At 42.7% G+C, this 19,745-nt stretch overlaps 1 protein-coding gene across 1 annotated transcript in view; it reads left to right on the forward strand.

The window, feature by feature from the left end:
• Positions 1–19,745, forward strand: part of gnav1 (guanine nucleotide binding protein (G protein) alpha v1) — a 91,199-nt gene that overhangs the window by 63,719 nt on the left and 7,735 nt on the right. The window contains exon 6 of the mRNA XM_060911470.1: positions 13,799–13,928. Within this exon, the coding sequence (XP_060767453.1) occupies positions 13,799–13,928 (130 nt within the window). The remainder of the gene's footprint in view (positions 1–13,798; positions 13,929–19,745) is intronic.

Below are 19,745 nucleotides of genomic sequence, written 5' to 3' on the forward strand. Positions count from 1 at the left end.
ACATGCAGAGAAAGTAAAGATTATAAAAAATGTAAAAATATTAATTATTTAACAGAAAGCATCTGAAAACAGCTTGGTCTTTAACCTAGATTTGAAGCTGCCAACAGCAGGAGCATTTTTGATGTCCTCTGGCAGTTGCTTCCATAGCTGTACTGCATAGTAGCTAAAAGCTGCTTCACCACACTTTGTTTTAACAACTGGTTTTAATAGTAAATTTTTCTGCTGCGATCTGGTAGATCTGATTGGGTTAGGCCGCTGCAACATATCAGAGAGGTAATTGGGCCCTGTACCATTTAGAGATTTGTACACCAGCAGCAATGCTTTAAAGTCAATTCTGTAGCTTACTGGAAGCCAGTGAGCCACAAACATGAACGAATCGGTCAGGCTACCGATTCCAAACCCACAGCAGACGAGTAATTAAATGCATCTTACCTTAAAGCAGAATCGACCACAAAGGAAGTGTGTTGGCACTGTTGGCACACTTCCTTTCTACTAGTTTGTGTCCCCAACCTGGCAGCAGCAGTCGTTGTCATATCGGTTTATTTTATCTTTGATGTAAACACAACACTTCGGATATGCAAATGCTTCCCGTTACACACGATTGCTATGTCAATAAACATCATTTTGCCAATATTTTAGAGACCGTCCATCTTCTCCGTCGGTCAGCGTCTGTCGGGATCCGATAAAATGATAAATCTTGCCTTGTGTGTTGGTTACTACATCCAGGTGCACAACAATATGATGGCATGATGGAAGTCTTGCTGAAAGTAAAAACTTTCTTTGATGGCTATATTCCTTTCGATGCTTCGCCGTCGTTCCTCGTTGTTGGCTGTGGTAGACTACTGGTAGTTCATGTCCAAAATGGCGGCCGCGTTTGTCGTGACGTCACGTGGGAAGGGTCCATAGTATTCATGATTGTTTTCATTAGTGTATAATCATCTGTAACTGCTGAATCATGGGGTTTTCATTTGCTTCAAATGAGCGCTTCATACCGACACGTGAAGCAGGTCCTCTTCCACAGAGCTGCCATGATCATGGATGTAAACGGCGCGCCTTTTGGCGGATGCCGCCTTTTTCACGGCTGTCTGGGGGACTTGTGTGAATTGTGCAGATCCGATGAGGTGGTTTTGTTTGTTTGTTTGTTTGGGGGGGCGTTGGAGTGTCTGATTATAATTTCATCAGAGTAAATTCTGTATTAAAATTACTAAATAAGCAAATGCCATTACAGTCCATGAAACATAGGAAGTATAAGTATGAGAAGAAAACAGTCAATCAGAAAGCTGTGCACGGAAAGCCAATTACGTAACTTGCGTTGGACTGATGGAAATCCTTGCGCGTGCAGTGAAGTGCAGCCAGCAGCAGATAGTGGCGCGCAGCCAATTGGCTTTACGTGCGCAGCTTTCTGATTTACTGACTGTTTTCTTCTCATACTTATACTTCCTATGTTTCATGGACTGTAATGGCATTTGCTTATTTAGTAATTTTAATACAGAATTTACTTTGATGAAATTATAATCAGACACTCCAACGCCCCCCCCCCCCCCCCCCCCCCCAAAAAAAACTCATCGGATCTGCGCGATTCACACAAGTCCCCCAGACAGCCGTGAAAAAGGCGGCATCCGCCAAAAGGTGCACCGTTTGCATCCATGCATGATGCACCGCCAAGTTTCTACAGCAGCCCAGAACAGACAAACCAGGGGGCGTCGCGGCTCAGGTGGATAAGGTGCCATACCATAAATCCGGGGACCTGGGTTCGATTCCGGCCCGAGGTCATTTCCCGATCCCTCCCCGTCTCTCTCTCCCGCTCATTTCCTGTCTCTACACTGTCCTATCCAATAAAGGTGAAAAAAGTCCAAAAAAAATCTTTAAAAAAAAAAAAAAAGAACAGACAAACCAAACACTGGCGAGAGAGAGAGAGCGCTCATTTCTGTTTCCTGGTTTTATAAAAGGCAGCCAGCACCAGAACGAAGGCAAAGAATTTGGAGCCATTTTAAGAGACTGATGGCGCTCAGTATAGGCTTGTTTTTTTTTTTTTTTAAAAGGTGCCATTGCATCGTTTTTTCATTAATTGTGCGGTGGTCTCTAGTATGAATGAATGCCGTAAGCTGGTTTTGGTGAAAGAAAAAAAAAATGCTGTGGTTCTCCTGTTTCAGGCTGTTCTAGTTCGGTGGAGGAGTGGGTGGGGAGAGAACGACAGGATTTCAGCTCTGACTCATGAATATTCGTGACATGTAAACATATCGCTTCTGATTGGCTAACAGCACCGTGACGCTCCCTCCAGTAGCTTATGGGCGAGGCCATGACTACTAATTTTCGAAGTGACGCAAGTTCTTAGGGCTTTTTCTGATTGGCTCGTTTTTCCGTCTATTTTCTTTCATAGGCTGATACAGGGAATGGGGGTAGAAGAACATTTTCACGTGCAGCATGCATATGCGACTCTCTCAGTTCTCCAAGATCCTTGAAAAACTGTTCACGGCAAAACTAGACAAATTCATTGAAAAATACAAACTTTTAGCTGACAGTCAATACGGATTCCGGAAAGACAGATCAACAACCCTGGCATTAACGGAACTTATCGAGAAAATCACAAATGGTATAGACAATAAAAAACATGTTATGGGAATTTTCATAGATCTAAAGAAAGCATTTGACACAAATCACGACATTCTGTTCAACAAATTAGAGAGGTAAGGTATCAGAGGGGTTGGTTTGGACTGGGTGAGGAGCTACTTAAGCAACAGGCAGCAATTTGTAAAAATTGGAGATCACACATCTGATTATTTGCCCATAACATGTGGAGTACCGCAAGGGTCTGTCTTAGGTCCTAAACTGTTTATATTGTACATTAATGATTTATGTAATGTATCATGTATAATGAAATGCATTTTATTTGCCGATGATACAAACATCTTTTGCGCCGGGGACAATGCACAGCAGCTTATGGAAACAATCACAACCGAAATGAATAAATTAAAAAGGTGGTTTAATGTAAACAAATTGTCATTGAATTTGAGTAAAACAAAGATTGTTATTTGGAAAATACAAGTTGAACCCTCAAGTTGAATTGAAAATTGACAACACAACCATAGAAAGAGTTTATGAAATAAAATTTCTGGGTGTGATTGTTGATCATAAAGTCTGCTGGAAACCACATATCATGTTAAAGCAAAAATAGCAAAGATTACTGCAATTTTGGGGAAATCATGACACATTCTGGACTATAAATCACTACATACTCTGTATAATGCACTCGTACTTCCATATCTGAGCTACTGTGTGGAGATATGGGGTAATACCTACAAATCTAACCTGCAGCCGTTATGCACATTACAAAAAAGAGCAATAAGAATCATCAATAATACGGGATATCTTGAGCATACAAACGCATTCTTCGTAAAAGCACACACTCTGAAATTCACTGATCTGGTTAAACACAAGACTGCACAAATTATGTATAAAGCAAGACATAACCTTCTTCCGGGTGAGGTACAAAATATGTTTATGGAAAGGCAGGGTGGGTATAACCTGAGAGGGGAAATGAATTTTAAGAGAGTAAATGTTAGAACAACTCTGAAAAGTATGTGCATAACCGTCTGTGGGGTGAAATTGTGGAATGGTCTGGAAAATGAACTCAAAAATAGCACCAACATAAAACTGTTTAAAAAATTATATAAAAACATGTTACTAAAAATATATGAGAATGAGGACAGGCAGACTATATAGGTGATGAAATTGAGAGTAAGTCTGTGACTGGTGGTCTTGTATTTTGTGTATAGCTATAGGTAAGTGTATATGTATGTAGTGTGTGTGTCTATATGCATAACATAAGTATCTGTATATATGATTTGATTTGGTCGATATTATACCATGTCGGTATGTCTTGGTATGTTGGTATGTTTTCTTTTTTGTTTATTGCTTTTGTTTTCTTTTGTGTATATATAGTTTATGACGACGGAAAGTGACATTTGATTAGCGGTGGTGTAGAGGGTTAGGAGTGGATAAGTTATTACTTCTTCCTAATCCTTTCTGAACATTGTTATTGCCTTGTGGCTACGCTATTCTATTTGTTTGACGATGTTTTGATTATTGCATTTTTTATTTAAATTTTTTTATTTTTATATCTTCTTTATTGTTCAGAATAAAGTAATCAATCAAAAACTCGGAGTGACCTATGGTATTTCAAAAAGAGCAAGTATTAAACGGTTTGTCGTGGAATGACACCTTTAAATGTAGTAATTTGTTAAAGGGTGGCATGGTGGGGCAGTGATTAGCACCGTTGCTTCACAGTAAGGTGGGGTTTACATTAGACCGTATCAGCGGATCATCAGATTAACGTTTTTAAAAACGATTAGCGTGCACACAGCAACGCCAATACACGATTCGCGTGCACACAGCAACGCCAATACACGGATACGCTAATCACATGACTAATTCGGCACGTAAGTTGAGAAATGTGTCAGTGCGGCTCATCGCTTCCTCCTCAGCGGCTGTGCTCCAAATCACTCCGCCCTGAACAGCGAGTGCCCTCTGGAGGGTGCGCACTCTGGCCCTGCGCAGCTCAGAGCGCGCGAGTGAAGTGCACGAGCAATGATTCGGGACTGTGTGCAAGTCACTTACCGCTTGCAAGTGGAAGGATGGCAAGCCTAAAGACAATCATAACTACACAATGGGCAGTATTTGCATCAGTATTTTCATACTTTTATACTCTAATGAAAGGTGATACAAGGCGGAAGTCCGCGCCGTTTTTCAGCAGTCGCGTCACATGACCAACGCCAGCGAATCAGGAAGGTGGATGTCACAGTGACGTTGTCCAATGAGACGCCAGCTAGAGCTCAGCACAGCGTATCCGTGTATTCTCAATGTTTACACAGCACCGGAGCTGACACGATCTGGATTGAATACGTGGACCCTGGCGGATTCCCGTTTCCCGGCGTTTCCAGGCGGTTTAATGTAAACGGACAGTGCATCCGCGAAGAAAACGAGACAGATACGGTCTAATGTAAACGTAGCCTAAGAAGGTTCCAGGTTTGAACCTCATGGCCGATGGAGGCCTTTCTGTGTGGAGTTTGCATGTTCTCGTCATGTCTGTGTGGGTTTCCTCCCACAGATCAAAGGCATGCAGTTAGGTTAACTGGCTACTCTAAGGCCCTGTCCACACGGCAACGGATTCAGGTGAATCTGATAAAATTGTTTATCGTTTCAACCTGGCATCCACACGGCACCGGCGTTTTGGGTGCCCCGAAATGAAATCTTTTGAGAACGGGTTCCAGAGTGGGGAAAAATCTGGCAACGGCCCCGTTGCGAAGTCGTCTGGATGAGTAGAACGGATTTGTTTACGATGACGTCACAACCACATGACTGTGAGTGCTTCACGCCGGGTAGAAGTGTAACGAACCCGATGCGAGTTCTCAACAAATCCTATAACTTGGTTCATGAAACGCGCTTACAAAATATTTTCACTGGGAATATTTATTGTGTAATGGTGCAAAGTGAGAGAGAGAGAGAGAGAGAGAGAGAGAATAGCCCTTAGGGCAGAGTCTTTAGTCCAAACACTGCGGAAGTACTGAGTATAACCAAACCGCGCATCGCCCGTGCGCTTTCCAAAAACAAACAATCCCGCCAGCAAAAATAGAAAAAAAAAAAGGAGCGATCTCACCTCTTCAGATGTTGGTTTAAGTCCGACAATACATTCCTCAAAAAGGGCGTAGAAGAACAAAGTAATCCATCAATGTGTAGCATTCAATTTATTCCGGACCATTAAAGAATTCTGGAGGATCTCAGAAGTTGTCCAAATGTGTCAAATACAGCATCATTTCAAATAATAATCATAAGCATTTTTGGCAGTGTGATGTCACTGGGATCCATTTAACAAAAGGACACACATGACCTTACAAACCCAAAAGTGTTTAACTCACATGCTAAACATTATTCTAATAGAAAATAAAATTCTCCTTTTTAAAAGGATATGTGAGATGAGCACTCAAAATAAAACTGTCATAGACAAATACAGTCAAGTAACTGTGCATTGTACAAATCTGCAAATACCAACTATGAAGAATTAACAATTCTTTTGCAGAAAAATTAGCATGTCTGCTTTTTCAGGAAGGATACGTGATCTTTCTGGACTAATGGTGTCTCCAGCTGTGGAGAACGCCCTTTCAGATGGAGTGGAGGATGCCTGCACACACACACGGTCATCTTCTAAATGTAATGCATGAGAAGGCGTTCATTTAATGTTAACTGTTAGTAATAGGTTTTACAAAGAAGCAAATGGCGCTAACATGATGCGTGTTACTTAATTACCTGCCGTAGTAACCGCAGAAGACATGCTAGCGTGGCTGCTGCTGCTGGCTTGCGATTCACCAGTCCGAAGCGTGTCGAAAACGTGACGTTCATTTAAAAGTATCGCATGCTGTGCGTGCAAATGTTTTTGCATATTACTCGTGTTCCCTCCCGACGATGTAATATCTACTTTGCAATGGCTGCAGGTCGCCCGGTTGTCATCTTTCCTTGAAAAATGCAGCCAAACTTTTGAGCGTTTAAACCGCTCGGTTGCCATGTTTACTGCTTACTGCATGTCGCTACGCACGTTGCGTAATATACATGACGTTAGTCGTGCCCGCTGGAATCGATAAGGGAATCGTTAGCAAATCTGGCAAACGATTCCATGGAATTGAAACACTGGGAACCGGTTCTCAACAAGAACTGGTTTTCGATTCCCATTCCTAATTATCATGCCAGAATTTAGGGCTTGAATTTTTTTTTTTTTCTGGAGAAAACACTGGTATGGTGTAAAATTAATACAAACAACTTAATCAATATTGCACATTTATTCAGAAATTATATGGCTGCAGGTTGAATAATTAGTACAGTGTTGTGTGTGTGTGTGTGGGGGGGCTAATAAGTAGAAAACCTACCTTTTTAAGGATCGATCTTTGTGTCATACTCACTACGTTTACATGCACATAGAGAGAATCGAATTTCTGCCGTTGCTCGACTGAAATCGAAGTTCAAAATGCCATGTGTACACCTTAATTCGGCTGAAATTGAACCGAACTTGATTTCTCGGAATCGAGCTACACGACCTAGTTTATGCGATTTCTGCCGAGCTACTTTGTGCATGTAAACCCTATCGAGCTAGTTGTCGAGCTACTTCCGGAAGTGATGAGTGACGAGACCACAAGCGGGAAACACAACAGCCTCGGTCGGCATGACAACAGTAGTAGCGAGCAGCAGAAGAGGTCAGGAGGAACAAATGGAGAAGAGAAAATGGCGATGTAGAGCTCTCTGAAGTGTGGGTGGAGCACAGAGGACGGCAGGACAAAGCTTCTGGTACTAATAGGCTTTTTATTGTCAGACTTTTCAGTTTAACAGCCTACTTTTATTCTTGAGAGAAAAGAACACACACACGTGCGCGCTGTGTTCTAGTCCCGGGATGAGCTCTCCCCTCTGCTCTCCCTCTGCCTCCTTAAATAGGGCGCGGTTACTGGGAAGCCACACAAACACAGGTTAATTACCGTCAGGTGTAGTGATTCTGCCACTCACCTTCCCTGGCTCCGCCCTCCTGTCACAGACCGGCGCTTGACCACGCCCCCACTGCTACAGGCAAGCAGAAACGTGCACTTCTGGAGCAATGAGGAGACAGAGTTCACGCTCATTCAGCTTAAGGAGTTGAATATATTAAAATTCATGGACGGGAGAAAAACGCGCAATGGAGAACACGGAACTGATAACTTTTTGTTTATACTCTTGAATAGCTCTTCTTCTTGACGACAACCGGAAGTGTACCAACACGATGGGGCGTGTTGCGCCACCTGTGGCTCGGGTGCACAATGCACCTCACACAATAGCCCGATTTCAGTTGTGTGCATGTAGGATTGGATTTCTCTGGCACCCTGCTGGGACCTTCAGCTCGATTACCGACAGCAGCTCGATTTGGATGTGCATGTAAACGTAGTGACTGTCTCTCTCTCACTGACTACGTTTACATGCACGTCCAAATCGAGCTGCTGTTGGTAATCGAGCAAAGGGTCCCAGCAGGGGTGCCAGAGAAATCCAATCCTACATGCACAAGTGAAATCGGGCTATTGTGCAAGGTGCATTGTGCACCCGAGCCACACGTGGCGCTACACGCCCCATTGTGTTGGTACACTTCCGGTTGTCGTCATGAAGAAGAGCTATAGTGTTGCCAGATACTGCTGACGTTTTCCAGCCCAAAACATGTTCAAATCCGCTAAAATGCACTTAAAACACCCAATCTGGCAACAGTAGGTTCCGTGTTCAAGCTGTAGACTATGGCTACAAACTGTCCGGCGCAGACCACTGTTTTGTAAGACAACTTATTTTGCACAATAATATTTTTCTAAAGTCCATTTTTTGCTTACACAAAATATTTTTTTTGCTTACAATTTAACTTATGTCTTAATAAACACACAAAAAGTTCAGTTGTTTTGTTTTTATTGACATTCTTCAGATGTTGGACATATATATATACACACACACAAATACAATGACTTGTTTATGTACACAATTCACAGCTATGCAACAGCTGTACAGATGTATTTGGTGATACAGTAAGTGAGCTAAATTTTAACAGTGCAAACAATGCCACAAAAAGAAAAGATTCATGCCGTTGTCATGATTCGTTGTCATGCCGACCGAGGCTGTTGTGTTTCCCGCTTGTGGTCTCGTCACTCGTCACTTCCGGAAGTAGCTCGACAACTAGCTCGATAGGGTTTACATGCACAAAGTAGCTCGGCAGAAATCGCATAAACTAGGTCGTGTAGCTCGATTCCGAGAAATCAAGTTCGGTTCAATTTCAGCCGAATTAAGGTGTACACATGGCATTTTGAACTTCGATTTCAGTCGAGCAACGGCAGGAATTCGATTCTCTCTATGTGCATGTAAACGTAGTGACTGTCTATTTCCTTATCTGCCTCACGCTGTCTCTCCCTTTCTGTCTTGCTCAGACACCTCATTCTCACGCGTTCTAAAGGCCCTTAGAATACAGCACATGCTACGAATAGTTAGTTCCTTTAGACGGACGTTTAGGTTTTAATGCTCTGTGTGTGAGAGAGATGAGTCATTTTGACACTTGGTGAGACTGAGAGATTACTGAGACTGATTGTTTTAATAATATAGATGACGCGGTAGATTTATGGAATTTAGAGTGGGGTGTGTGTGTTATTAAACTGTCACATTAAACATACACTTCATGCAGTGTGTTATAAAGGATTTCAGACATATAAATTATTCTCTATGTATTTTCTCAGTCAGAGGTTGCAGAAGTACACATTCTTTACTTCAGTAAAAGTACAGAGACTTGTGTTCAAACCAAAAAAAGACTGATAAAAGTAGAAATACTGATTCAACAACTTTACTCGGGTAAAAGTAAAAAGTGGCTCTTTGAAGGAAATTTTTACTGACTTTCTGTGCCAAGCGACTGAACCTCACATAATGTTATTTAATATAATAATTGGGGGTCGGGGGGGGTTCGCACAGAAGGAGGCAAGCCCACGCTTTCTTAAATGATTAGTAATACCGTGCACACTGCAAGTGTTTTAATTGTGAGGTTTTTTTTTTTTTTAAATAAACAATCCACTTCGATGTGCAGTTAATTGACTAAGAGCCAGCTGTGTGCAGCGTGTTAACTGACAACGCAGCTGTATATAACGGTAAATTATAGCTGTCCTTAACTTACTAGGTTCTTTACATGCTCGCGAATAACTTATCTGAAGAGTTGGAAGTGCAAACATCACATACAGCTCAAGTGTGAGGAATTTAACTCCGTTTGGTATTTTTACACAAAAACCTTAAAAGTTCAAAGTAAACCAGTTCCAGTTTGCTGAATTTGAACGCATGTTAATTGGGAGTCCGGGTAGCCAGATTGGTTTGGTTTAATTATTGTCATCTTTTCTGTGCGTCTTTTGTCCCATCCGTTTAGGCTGAAATGAGTGCTGATGTTGAAGTGCACAATGATGCAAAATAATCTGTAATTCCCTTCAAATGCATTAAAACTAAAGTAACGAGTCTGATTTGAAAATGTAAGGAATAGAAAGTTCCTTTTTTTTCATAATTTAATTCAAAAAGGTAAACTTTCATATATTCTATATTCATTACATGTAAAGTGAAATATTTAAAGCCTTTTTTGTTTTAATTTTGATGATTATGGCTTATAGCTCATGAAAATCAGAAATCCAGTATCTCAAATTATTAGAATATTCCCTAAGATCAGTCAAAAAAAGGATTTACGATACAGAAATGTCCAACTTCTGAAAAGTATAGTCATTTATACACTCAGTACTTGGTTGGGGCTCCTTTACCATGAATTACTGTATCAATGCGGTGTGGCATGGAGGTGATCAGTCTGTGGCACTGCTGAGGTGTTACTGAAGCCCAGGTTGCTTTGATAGTGGCCTTCAGCGTATCTGTGTTTTTGGGTCGGGTGTTTCTCATCTTCCTCTTGACAATACCCCATAGATTCTCTATGGGGTTCAGGTCAGGCAAGTTGGCTGGCCAATCAAACACAGTAATATCATGGTCAGCAAACCATTTGGTAGTAGTTTTGGCACTGTGGGCAGGTGCTAAGTCCTGCTGGAAAAGGAAATCAGCATCTCCAAAAAGCTCGTCAGCAGATGGAAGCATGAAGTGCTCTAAAATCTCCTGGTAGATGGCTGTGTTGACTTTGGACTTGATAAAATACAGTGGACCAACACCAGCAGATGACATGGCAACCCAAATCATCACAGACTGTGGAAACTTCACACTGGGCTTCAAACACCTTGGATTCTGTGCCTCTCCACTTTTCCTCCAGACTCAAGAACCATCATTTCCAAATTAAATGCAAAATGTACTTTCATCTGAAAAGAGGACTTTGGACCACTGAGCAACAGTCCATTTCTTTCTCTCCTTAGCCCAGATAAGACACTTCTGACATTGTCTCTGGCTCAGGAGTAGCTTGATATTAGGAATGCGAAAGTTGTATCCCCTTTCTTGAAGCTGTCTGTTCGTGATGGGTCTTGATACACTGACACCAGCCTCAGTCCACTCCTTGTGAAGCTCTCCCAAGTTCTTGAATCAACTTTTCTTGACAATCCTCTCAAGACTGCGGCCATCCCTGTTGCTTGTGCACCTTTTCCAGCCACCCTTTTCAGCAATGACCTTTTGTGGCTTACCCTCCTTGTGGAGGGCATCAGTGATCATCTTCTGGACAACAGTCAAGTCAGCAGTCTTCCCCATGATTGTGGTTGTGTGTACTGAACTAGACCGAGAGATACACTGTGTTCATACTGTTTTACTCAAACTCGAAATGAAATATTCTAATATTTTGAGATTTTTTTTTTGTACTGTATGCCATACTGATTAAAATCGAAAAATGCTTGAAACATTTGTTTGTGTAATGAGTCTATAATATATAACATTTTCACTTTCTTAAATAACTGATGGAAAATATTGAACTTTTTCACAATATTCTAATTTTTTGAGATGCACTAGTACAGATATTTGTACTTTTTTAAAATGTAGGGAGTAAAAATAAGTTGAGGATCATCAATACTCAAAGTAGGCCAGAGGTACCTGAAAACTCCAAGTCCAACCTCTGTCCACAGATCATGCTGTCTTCTGTTAATTTAGCTAGAGCTATTTCAGCGACTTTATTCATCACACACACGGTGTGCACTCCAAATTTTACTCTTGAAACTCAAAATCAAGCAAAATTAACTATTTTTGAGGAAAATACTTTTAACTCTGGAAAAATTGCTCAGTCATTTTTTCCTGTGTGTGCACTACAATGCACGCGACCTACTCAACCGACCTACTCATCAGAAATGGAAGAAATATTTACACTACTCGAGCTGACCTTCGGCTGGATCGAGTCGAAGTAAAAAAATAAAGAACGAACCGAATTGCTGTCCTGAATCATCGGAAGCGCATAAAATCCGCGTGCCATCTCTCAACAAGTTTTACCTCCGAATAGCCTGAACTATGGCTGACAGATTTTATCCTGTTTACGGTGGGCATTCCCACCGCGAAAGAGAAACCAATGGAAACCAAAAGACTGAAAGTGATTATCATGCCGTTACCATGGGAACAGGCTTTTTATGAATGTGCAAGTGTGTGCTCAGCGCTCCGACTCTGGTGTGACTGAGTAAAGTGACAAGTTTTATGTTTCATCCCATTTAGGTAATTTAAAAACTATATTTGGCAGTGGGCACGTAGGAAAGCGAAAGCATAAAGTTTCTGTCAATATGTTTATCATGCTTGTATGATTAAACTCATCTCATCTCATTATCTCTAGCCGCTTTATCCTGTTCTACAGGGTCACAGGCGAGCTGGAGCCTATCCCAGCTGACTACGGGCGAAAGGCGGGGTACACCCTGGACAAGTCGCCAGGTCATCACAGGGCTGACACATAGACACAGACAACCATTCACACTCACATTCACACCTACGCTCAATTTAGAGTCACCAGTTAACCTAACCTGCATGTCTTTGGACTGTGGGGGAAACCGGAGCACCCGGAGGAAACCCACGGGGAGAACATGCAAACTCCGCACAGAAAGGCCCTCGCCGGCCACGGGGCTCGAACCAGGACCTTCTTGCTGTGAGGCGACAGCGCTAACCACTACACCACCGTGCCGCCCATGATTAAACTCTTGAAGATATTTATTTAAATACATGACCTACTCATTCTAAACCTGCCGAGCTTCAAAAATGAAGCTCTCGACCCCAGAGGGTTAAGTTCACTGATGATAAATCTCACTGCATACTATATCGTAAATATCTCATCTCGTTATCTCTAGCCGCTTTTCCTTGCCGTAAAAGACAAATTATTCTTAGCTATGAGTTTTTGTGAAAGTGTTTCAGTGTTCCTATTAGAATTAGAAAAACTGTATTCGGTGTAACTGCCTGTGTGTCGGCACCATGCAACAGTTTATTTTAATAAAATGTGAGAATAGCATCTGCTGGCAGTAATCACGCAACACAGCGGGTTTGTTTCGTCAAACACGGTGCGTGGTGTTCTGTAGAAACTCTGGAGTTTTTATCTTTGCATGGGTTATTACGAAAAACAGAATGTTAGCATGAAATGAATTAGGTTTAACTTTATAATTCCAGATGCTGATGTGTCTAAAGCATCTGTGTATTTAACCAAGCGCTAACACGGATGGATTGTTTCATTAGATGAAGCGCTGTTTTCGCTCTCCCTGTGCAGCAGGTGTGTGTGTGTGTGTGTGTGGGGAGAGGTAGAAAAAGGCTTGATCACTCGTTCCTGCATTTCACAGCCGTGTACAGGAATGCTTCTGCCAAATTCAGGAGGAGGATGAGGAAATGAAAAACGGCACACGCTCTCAGTGGAGCGAATGACCTTTTCACATCTGGTCACCTGTTTGGCTCTCAGCTGCGAGATTGCGCCTGATATCTGCTCTCCTGCTCGTCTCGGAGCACTGATTGAGGCCGAGGGACGAGTGGCCCGGTGACACTTGTGTGCGATTGAGGAGATTTAAAATTGGGGATGGGATGACTGTCTGGAAAAATACAGCTCTTGAAATTGCGCCATCATGAGCCACTGTGGATGTTTTATTTTTAACATGTCGAATAAAACGCATCTGACCGGTAGATTTAGTTTCAGAAGTCTCATGATCCGTCTGTTCATCGTACACATGGAGTAATGATCACGCCTCGAACTGCTCTCGTATCATTTCTTTTGTTGATTTACCCATCCCATAATTTCTCCCATGATCGTTCTTCAGTGGTGTGTTTTGCTGTCCCTCGTTTTCTCTCCTCCTCTGTTCCTCTGCAGGTTGTATGACGTTGGAGGCCAGCGGACGGAGAGGAGGAAGTGGATCAGCTGTTTCGAGGACGTCAGGGCCGTGCTGTTCGTCGTCGCTCTGAGCGGATACGACATGACGCTGGTGGAGGATCCTTCCATGGTGAGAGCCACGCCCGCTCTGATCACTAATCCTTTTTACCCATTTTGAGCTTGATGTCCATGTAGCTACAGCATATCCGTGAGAACGGGAACCAACTGGGAAATGTAACTAAAGTCGGAGATGATGTGATGTTTAATAAATGAAAGCCTTGTAATTGCTGTGGTTTAAGAGGAATAAACCACTCGGAGGTGCTGTTATTGGGAGGACAAATCCACTTCACGGTGGTGACGGTGACTCCACTTGATTGTGCCACACCATCACTGATTATTGTACTATAACTGCACCACACACACTGGTTTATTATTCCTTAATTATTAAATGGATAACACTATGACCATTCAACTTTCTCACCATTTTCAGAAAGTGATAAATTGAGCAGAGGTGGACAAAGAACCCAACTTCATTACTTCAAAGTGCAGATCCCGCTGCTCACATGTCACTCCGACACAAGTGAAGGTTGTCCAGTCCAAATTTTTACTTGGGCCCGCTTTACACGGGGACGGTATAAAACAAAAACGCAAAAGTCCGTTTTCGTTCTCACTTTTTTCCGCGTCTACACGACCGTTTTCAAGGAGGAAATCTGCGTCTATACGGTGACGCATAAATGTCTCCGCTATGTCTGCACGCATGCGCAACGTCTTCCGTCTCGTCTGATCTGCACATCTGCGCTGCTGTTCTGTCAAGTTATCCTACCTCTTGGATTTGTCCTACCAAGCCTACTGCGCATGCGCGAAATCCAGGAGGGGAGGAAAATTCAACAGTAGTTTTGTCCCACCGATCAGCTGGGCTGATAGAAAATCGGTGAGAATTTCACGCATTTGCCGATTTTTATGTTTTGTGCGTATTGGTCGAGTCTTTGGCCGAGTCAAATAATTTGTAATGACTTGTTTTGAATAATAAACCGGTCTGTATGAGAACTTGCTAGGATAACTTTACAGAACACCGGTCCGGCTGAGGTACTGTAGTGCTCGAGGGAGGAAACCGAAACTCTTTAAATCTGCCTTTATTAAGTAACACTCACTCTTGTTTCGGTGAAGAAGAGAAAAGGCAGTGTCCATCTCAGCAAAATAAACCCGTTCGGCTGCTAGTTTTGTTTTCAGTCTCGGGTTTATGGTTTCACGAGCGGCTTGAATAGGCGGCGTGCGCGTAACTTGGCGACACCAAACTGAGGAGCTCCAGCTGGGCGGGTGAGCAGGAAAACGCATCTACTGCATTAAAACGCAGGGCAGCTTGAAGGTCCGTTGGATCGATGTAATCAGACATGCTCTTACTTTTTTACTTACTTTCTTACTTCCCGGGCTGGCATGTGCAGTATATGACATATGTATGACGTAAACGCGTACCCGACGTGAGCAGATCCGAGCAGAGTTTCGCGTATTGGGTAGTTTAGACGGATATGCAACGGGGGCCGTTTTTAACTTATCCACTCTGGAAGGCGTTTTCAATTTTTTCCGTTTTTCAGCCTCGGAAACGCCGTCCCCGTGTAAACGAAAGGCACTTCCGATAAAATATTTAGTCGTTTTTACCCGACAGCGTCCTCGTGTAAACGGGCCCTTAGACTACTGAAGTACTTGCATTTAAAAATACTTGAGTATTAAAAGGGGGCGGCACGGTGGTGTAGTGGTTAGCGCTGTCGCCTCACAGCAAGAAGGTCCGGGTTCGAGCCCCGTGGCCGGCAAGAGCCTTTCTGTGTGGAGTTTGCATGTTCTCGCCGTGTCCGCGTGGGTTTCCTCCGGGTGCTCCGGTTTCCCCCACAGTCCAAAGACATGCAGGTTAGGTTAACTGGTGACTCTAAATTGAGCGTAGGTGTGAATGGTTGTCTGTGTCTATGACTACGTTCAGACTGCACCCTGAAACGACCCATATCCGATTTTTTTGCCCATATGCGACCTGTATCCGATTTGTTATTGACAATCTGAATGACACGGATCCGATTTTTTCACATGCGACCCAGGCCGCTTGGATATGTGGTCCTAAATCCGATGCATATCCGATATTTTCACATGCAACTGCAGTCTGACCGGACAGGTCGCATTCATGCGACCTACACGTCATCAACAAGAGACAAACGTCACTATTCTGCGTTGGCTAATCCCGCCTCTTTGGTGGAAAACAACAACATTTGTACAGTTTTCAGAATTTAAATAGACTTTTATAGAATTGATCAAGCTAATGGTGGATTTGGTAGGGACCTGGATGTTGATCTGTTAGCCTGATTAAATAAAACAGTTTCTATAACTGATTTATAACTTAAACCATCCTGGATTATAAGATTGTTCTGGAAATTTCCAGTAATTTGACACCTTCGGTCTCATTAGTCTGCTGCCCACATTAATCAGATTATTGTGCGAGTTCCGCCGCCGCCACAAAAACCACATCGCCAGGTCTCGCCTCGTCTCCATCGCAAACTGCACTGGTGTTTCTGCACCTTGAGCCAGCGCTGAGAGAAGTTGCAGAATTCAGCTGGCTATAAACAATCGAAATAAATATTTATAAAAATGTAGAAAAAGTTTATTAATATGACGAAATAAATATGTGCAAATTATTAAACCTGAATTAAGAGTTTGGTAATACAGCGGCTGTATCCCAAATGACTGCCTACTGAAGCTCGAGTGCACTATATAGAGTTTAAAAATCCATTACTTCCTAGTAACATGTAGTGCACTTATATAGACATTAGAGAGACATTTAGGAGTCAACCCTCGTTACCAGGCTACACGTTTTCATTTCAGTTCAGAAACAAAAACACACACGAGACCTCACACTTTAACACTAACCAGATAATTAAACAAACAAACAAAAAATCATTAAACATGAAGAGTGCGCTCTTTTTTTTTGTTTGTTTACGTATTACGTAGATGTGCTTATTACGTGTCAATTTGCGCATGCGGGACACTTTTGGGTCGTTTTCCGTTCATATTGGAGATCGCATACAAGTCTCATATAATTGGTAATGTGAACGGCCTAACAAAAAAATCGGATTTCACAACAAATCGGATATGGGTCGTTTCAGGTTGCAGTCTGAACGTAGTGAAAATGTCAGCCCTGTGATGACCTGGCGACTTGTCCAGGGTGTACCCCGCCTTTCGCCCGTAGTCAGCTGGGATAGGCTCCAGCTCGCCTGCGACCCTGTAGAACAGGATAAAGCGGCTACAGATAATGAGATGAGATGGTAAAACATATTTCTGAAAGGACTTCAGATAAGTTAACGTTATTCATGTTAGCGTAACTCCGTTTTTACATGCTAACTAACCGCGTCCAAGTTAACTAGCTGTGTGTTAACGTTAGCCGTGGACAAGGCTATGGCAACTTGGCGGGCAAATCCATAGAAAGTCATTTGACTAACCAGACTGTACAGCTATTGCGACGTTATCACGAGCTCTAAAAGCACCAACAACTTCATTGCAAGCTTTCTCTTGGAACAAAACGTTTATATCCCTCAATGTGCTTCCGCAGGTCGGACGGCGAGTTTTTGTAGGCTGCGATGTGGTTCATTTTCAGCAAACAAAGCAAACATTTAAAACGAAATGAATCTTTAATCCAAACAGAAAACTGAAACGTAGGTTCTAAAGCCATGAGTGCGTGCGTTCTCCAGAAGAACCGCCTCCTTCTATTCTGCCGTCAACTGGTCGTGTTAAATAGTAACGCTGCTGAGAACTCACTGATCTTGATTTTATCCAGTCTGTGGATGTGACGTGACCCTAGTGATTACTGATCGGCTCTCTGTGTCAGCTGCGAAAAACCAATCACGTTTTAGAAAAGAAAAGAAAAAAACATCCACTTTCAAAGCTGCTTCATAGTAACGAGTAACGAGGACCTTGATAAAAATGTAGTGGAGTGCATACATGTCAACCTATACGGAATGTCCGTATTTTATACGGATTTGATTCAATAAACGTAGTATACGGGCGTACAAATAGTTATACGGATTCTTTAAAAAAAACTTCAATATTTATTTAGAGCTATAATCAATTCCCACAATGATAGAGCGCATAACATTTACAAACGTACTGTACACCACAGAAAGCACACACAGCCAGTAAACAGTCTTATGAAATCGCGCGTTATCTTGTGGTAGCGAGACTTCGTTCCACTTTGGATCATGCGCACACCGCATTGCGAGAATCCCGCCAACCGGGAAGTAACATTTTGTTTGAAAAGCATATTTCCACCTGAGCGACTTTCACTAGCGACTGAAAAGATTCTGAATGGGCACTCCGGCAAGATCAACACAGACACTTGCTGTGACATGCAGCCTCGTGAGGTATTGGTGCAGAGCGCTAAAAAAGCTGTCATGGAGTACAATTCAGAACATTAGAGTGACACTTTGTGTTTTTGTCAAACATTGGAGCTTTGTATTCATTCTGAAGGTTTATTGTTATTAATATTGAATAAAAAGTAACTGGGATATATCATTGTTAATTAGCATTCAATTTTTAGGTAAATTATTTTAATTTGCATCTTATACGGATTTTATAAGGGAAATACGGATTTTGGAGGTTGGTTGTACAGGTTTGATCGACCAAAGGTTGACATGTATGGGAGTGAAAAGTACGATATTTGTCTTTCAAACATAGTGAAGTTAAAATAAGTTTCCAAAAAAAATACTAAAGTACAGATACTCAAAGTGTACTTACAGTAAATAACTAGGCATGTATCGGGGATGGACAAGAAAGGGAGTACAGGAACCTGGTGAAGGACTTTGTGGAATGGTGCAGGGCAAACCATCTGATGCTGAATACCTCCAAGACCAAGGAGATGGTGGTGGATTATAGGAGGTCCAGCTCCCCTCCACTCCCAGTCTCCACTGAGGGGGTCAGTGTGGAAGTAGTTAAGTCCTACAAGTACCTGGGGCTGCACCTGGATAATAAACTGGACTGGACAGCTAACGCAGATGCAGATGCACTTTACAAGAAGGGGCAGAGTCGACTCTGTTTCCTGAGAAGGCTGGGGTCTTTTAACATCTGCAGTAAACTCCTGCTGATGTTTTACCAGTCTGTCGTCGCCAGCGTTCTCTTCTATGCTGGGGCGGCAGTGCCAAGATGAGGGACACTGGACGTGTAGACAGACTGGTGAGGAAAGCTGGCTCTGTGGTTGGCGCTGAGCTAGAGCCCACAGCATCGATAGTTGAGAAAAGGACCCTCAGCAAACTCCTGCTAATTATGGACACTGAGCAGCATCCCCTATACAGCACATTGAACAGGCAGAAAAGCCCGTTCAGTGGCGGACTGCTCTCTCGGTCATGCTCAACAGACAGGCTGAGAAAATCTTTTGTTCCCCGGGCCATTCAACTTTTTAACTCTTCCCTGAAGGGGTAGGAAAAAATGGACTACTGGGCAGGGATGAGAGTTTTCCACTTTTTCTGAGTAAAAATCAACCTTTTTATATTATGCCAAATCCGTTAAGATTTTTTTTTTTCATTTATTGAGGGGGGTTGGGGTATGTTCCTTCGTGATACTCAAGCGTAATTCATTTCTACAATGATGTTACATGTTTACATTTTCGCCATCTTTAGTCTCGCTAAGGTGGGGTTTACATTAGACCGTATCAGCGGATCATCAGATTAACGTTTTTAAAACGATTAGCGTGCACACAGCAACACCAATACACGGATACGCTCGGCTCCGCAGGCATCCTGCGCTCCAAATCACTCCGCCCTGAACAGCGAGTGCCCTCTGGAGGGTGCGCACTCCGGCCCTGCGCAGCTCACAGAGCGCGCGAGTGAAGTGAACAAGCAGTGATTCGGGACTGAGCCGCTGTGTGTGTGATCCCAGCGCATATCACTTACCACTTGCAAGTGGAAGGATGGCAAGCCTA

The sequence above is a fragment of the Neoarius graeffei genome, chromosome 27 (genome assembly GCF_027579695.1).
Source record: "Neoarius graeffei isolate fNeoGra1 chromosome 27, fNeoGra1.pri, whole genome shotgun sequence".
NCBI lineage: Eukaryota > Metazoa > Chordata > Actinopteri > Siluriformes > Ariidae > Neoarius > Neoarius graeffei.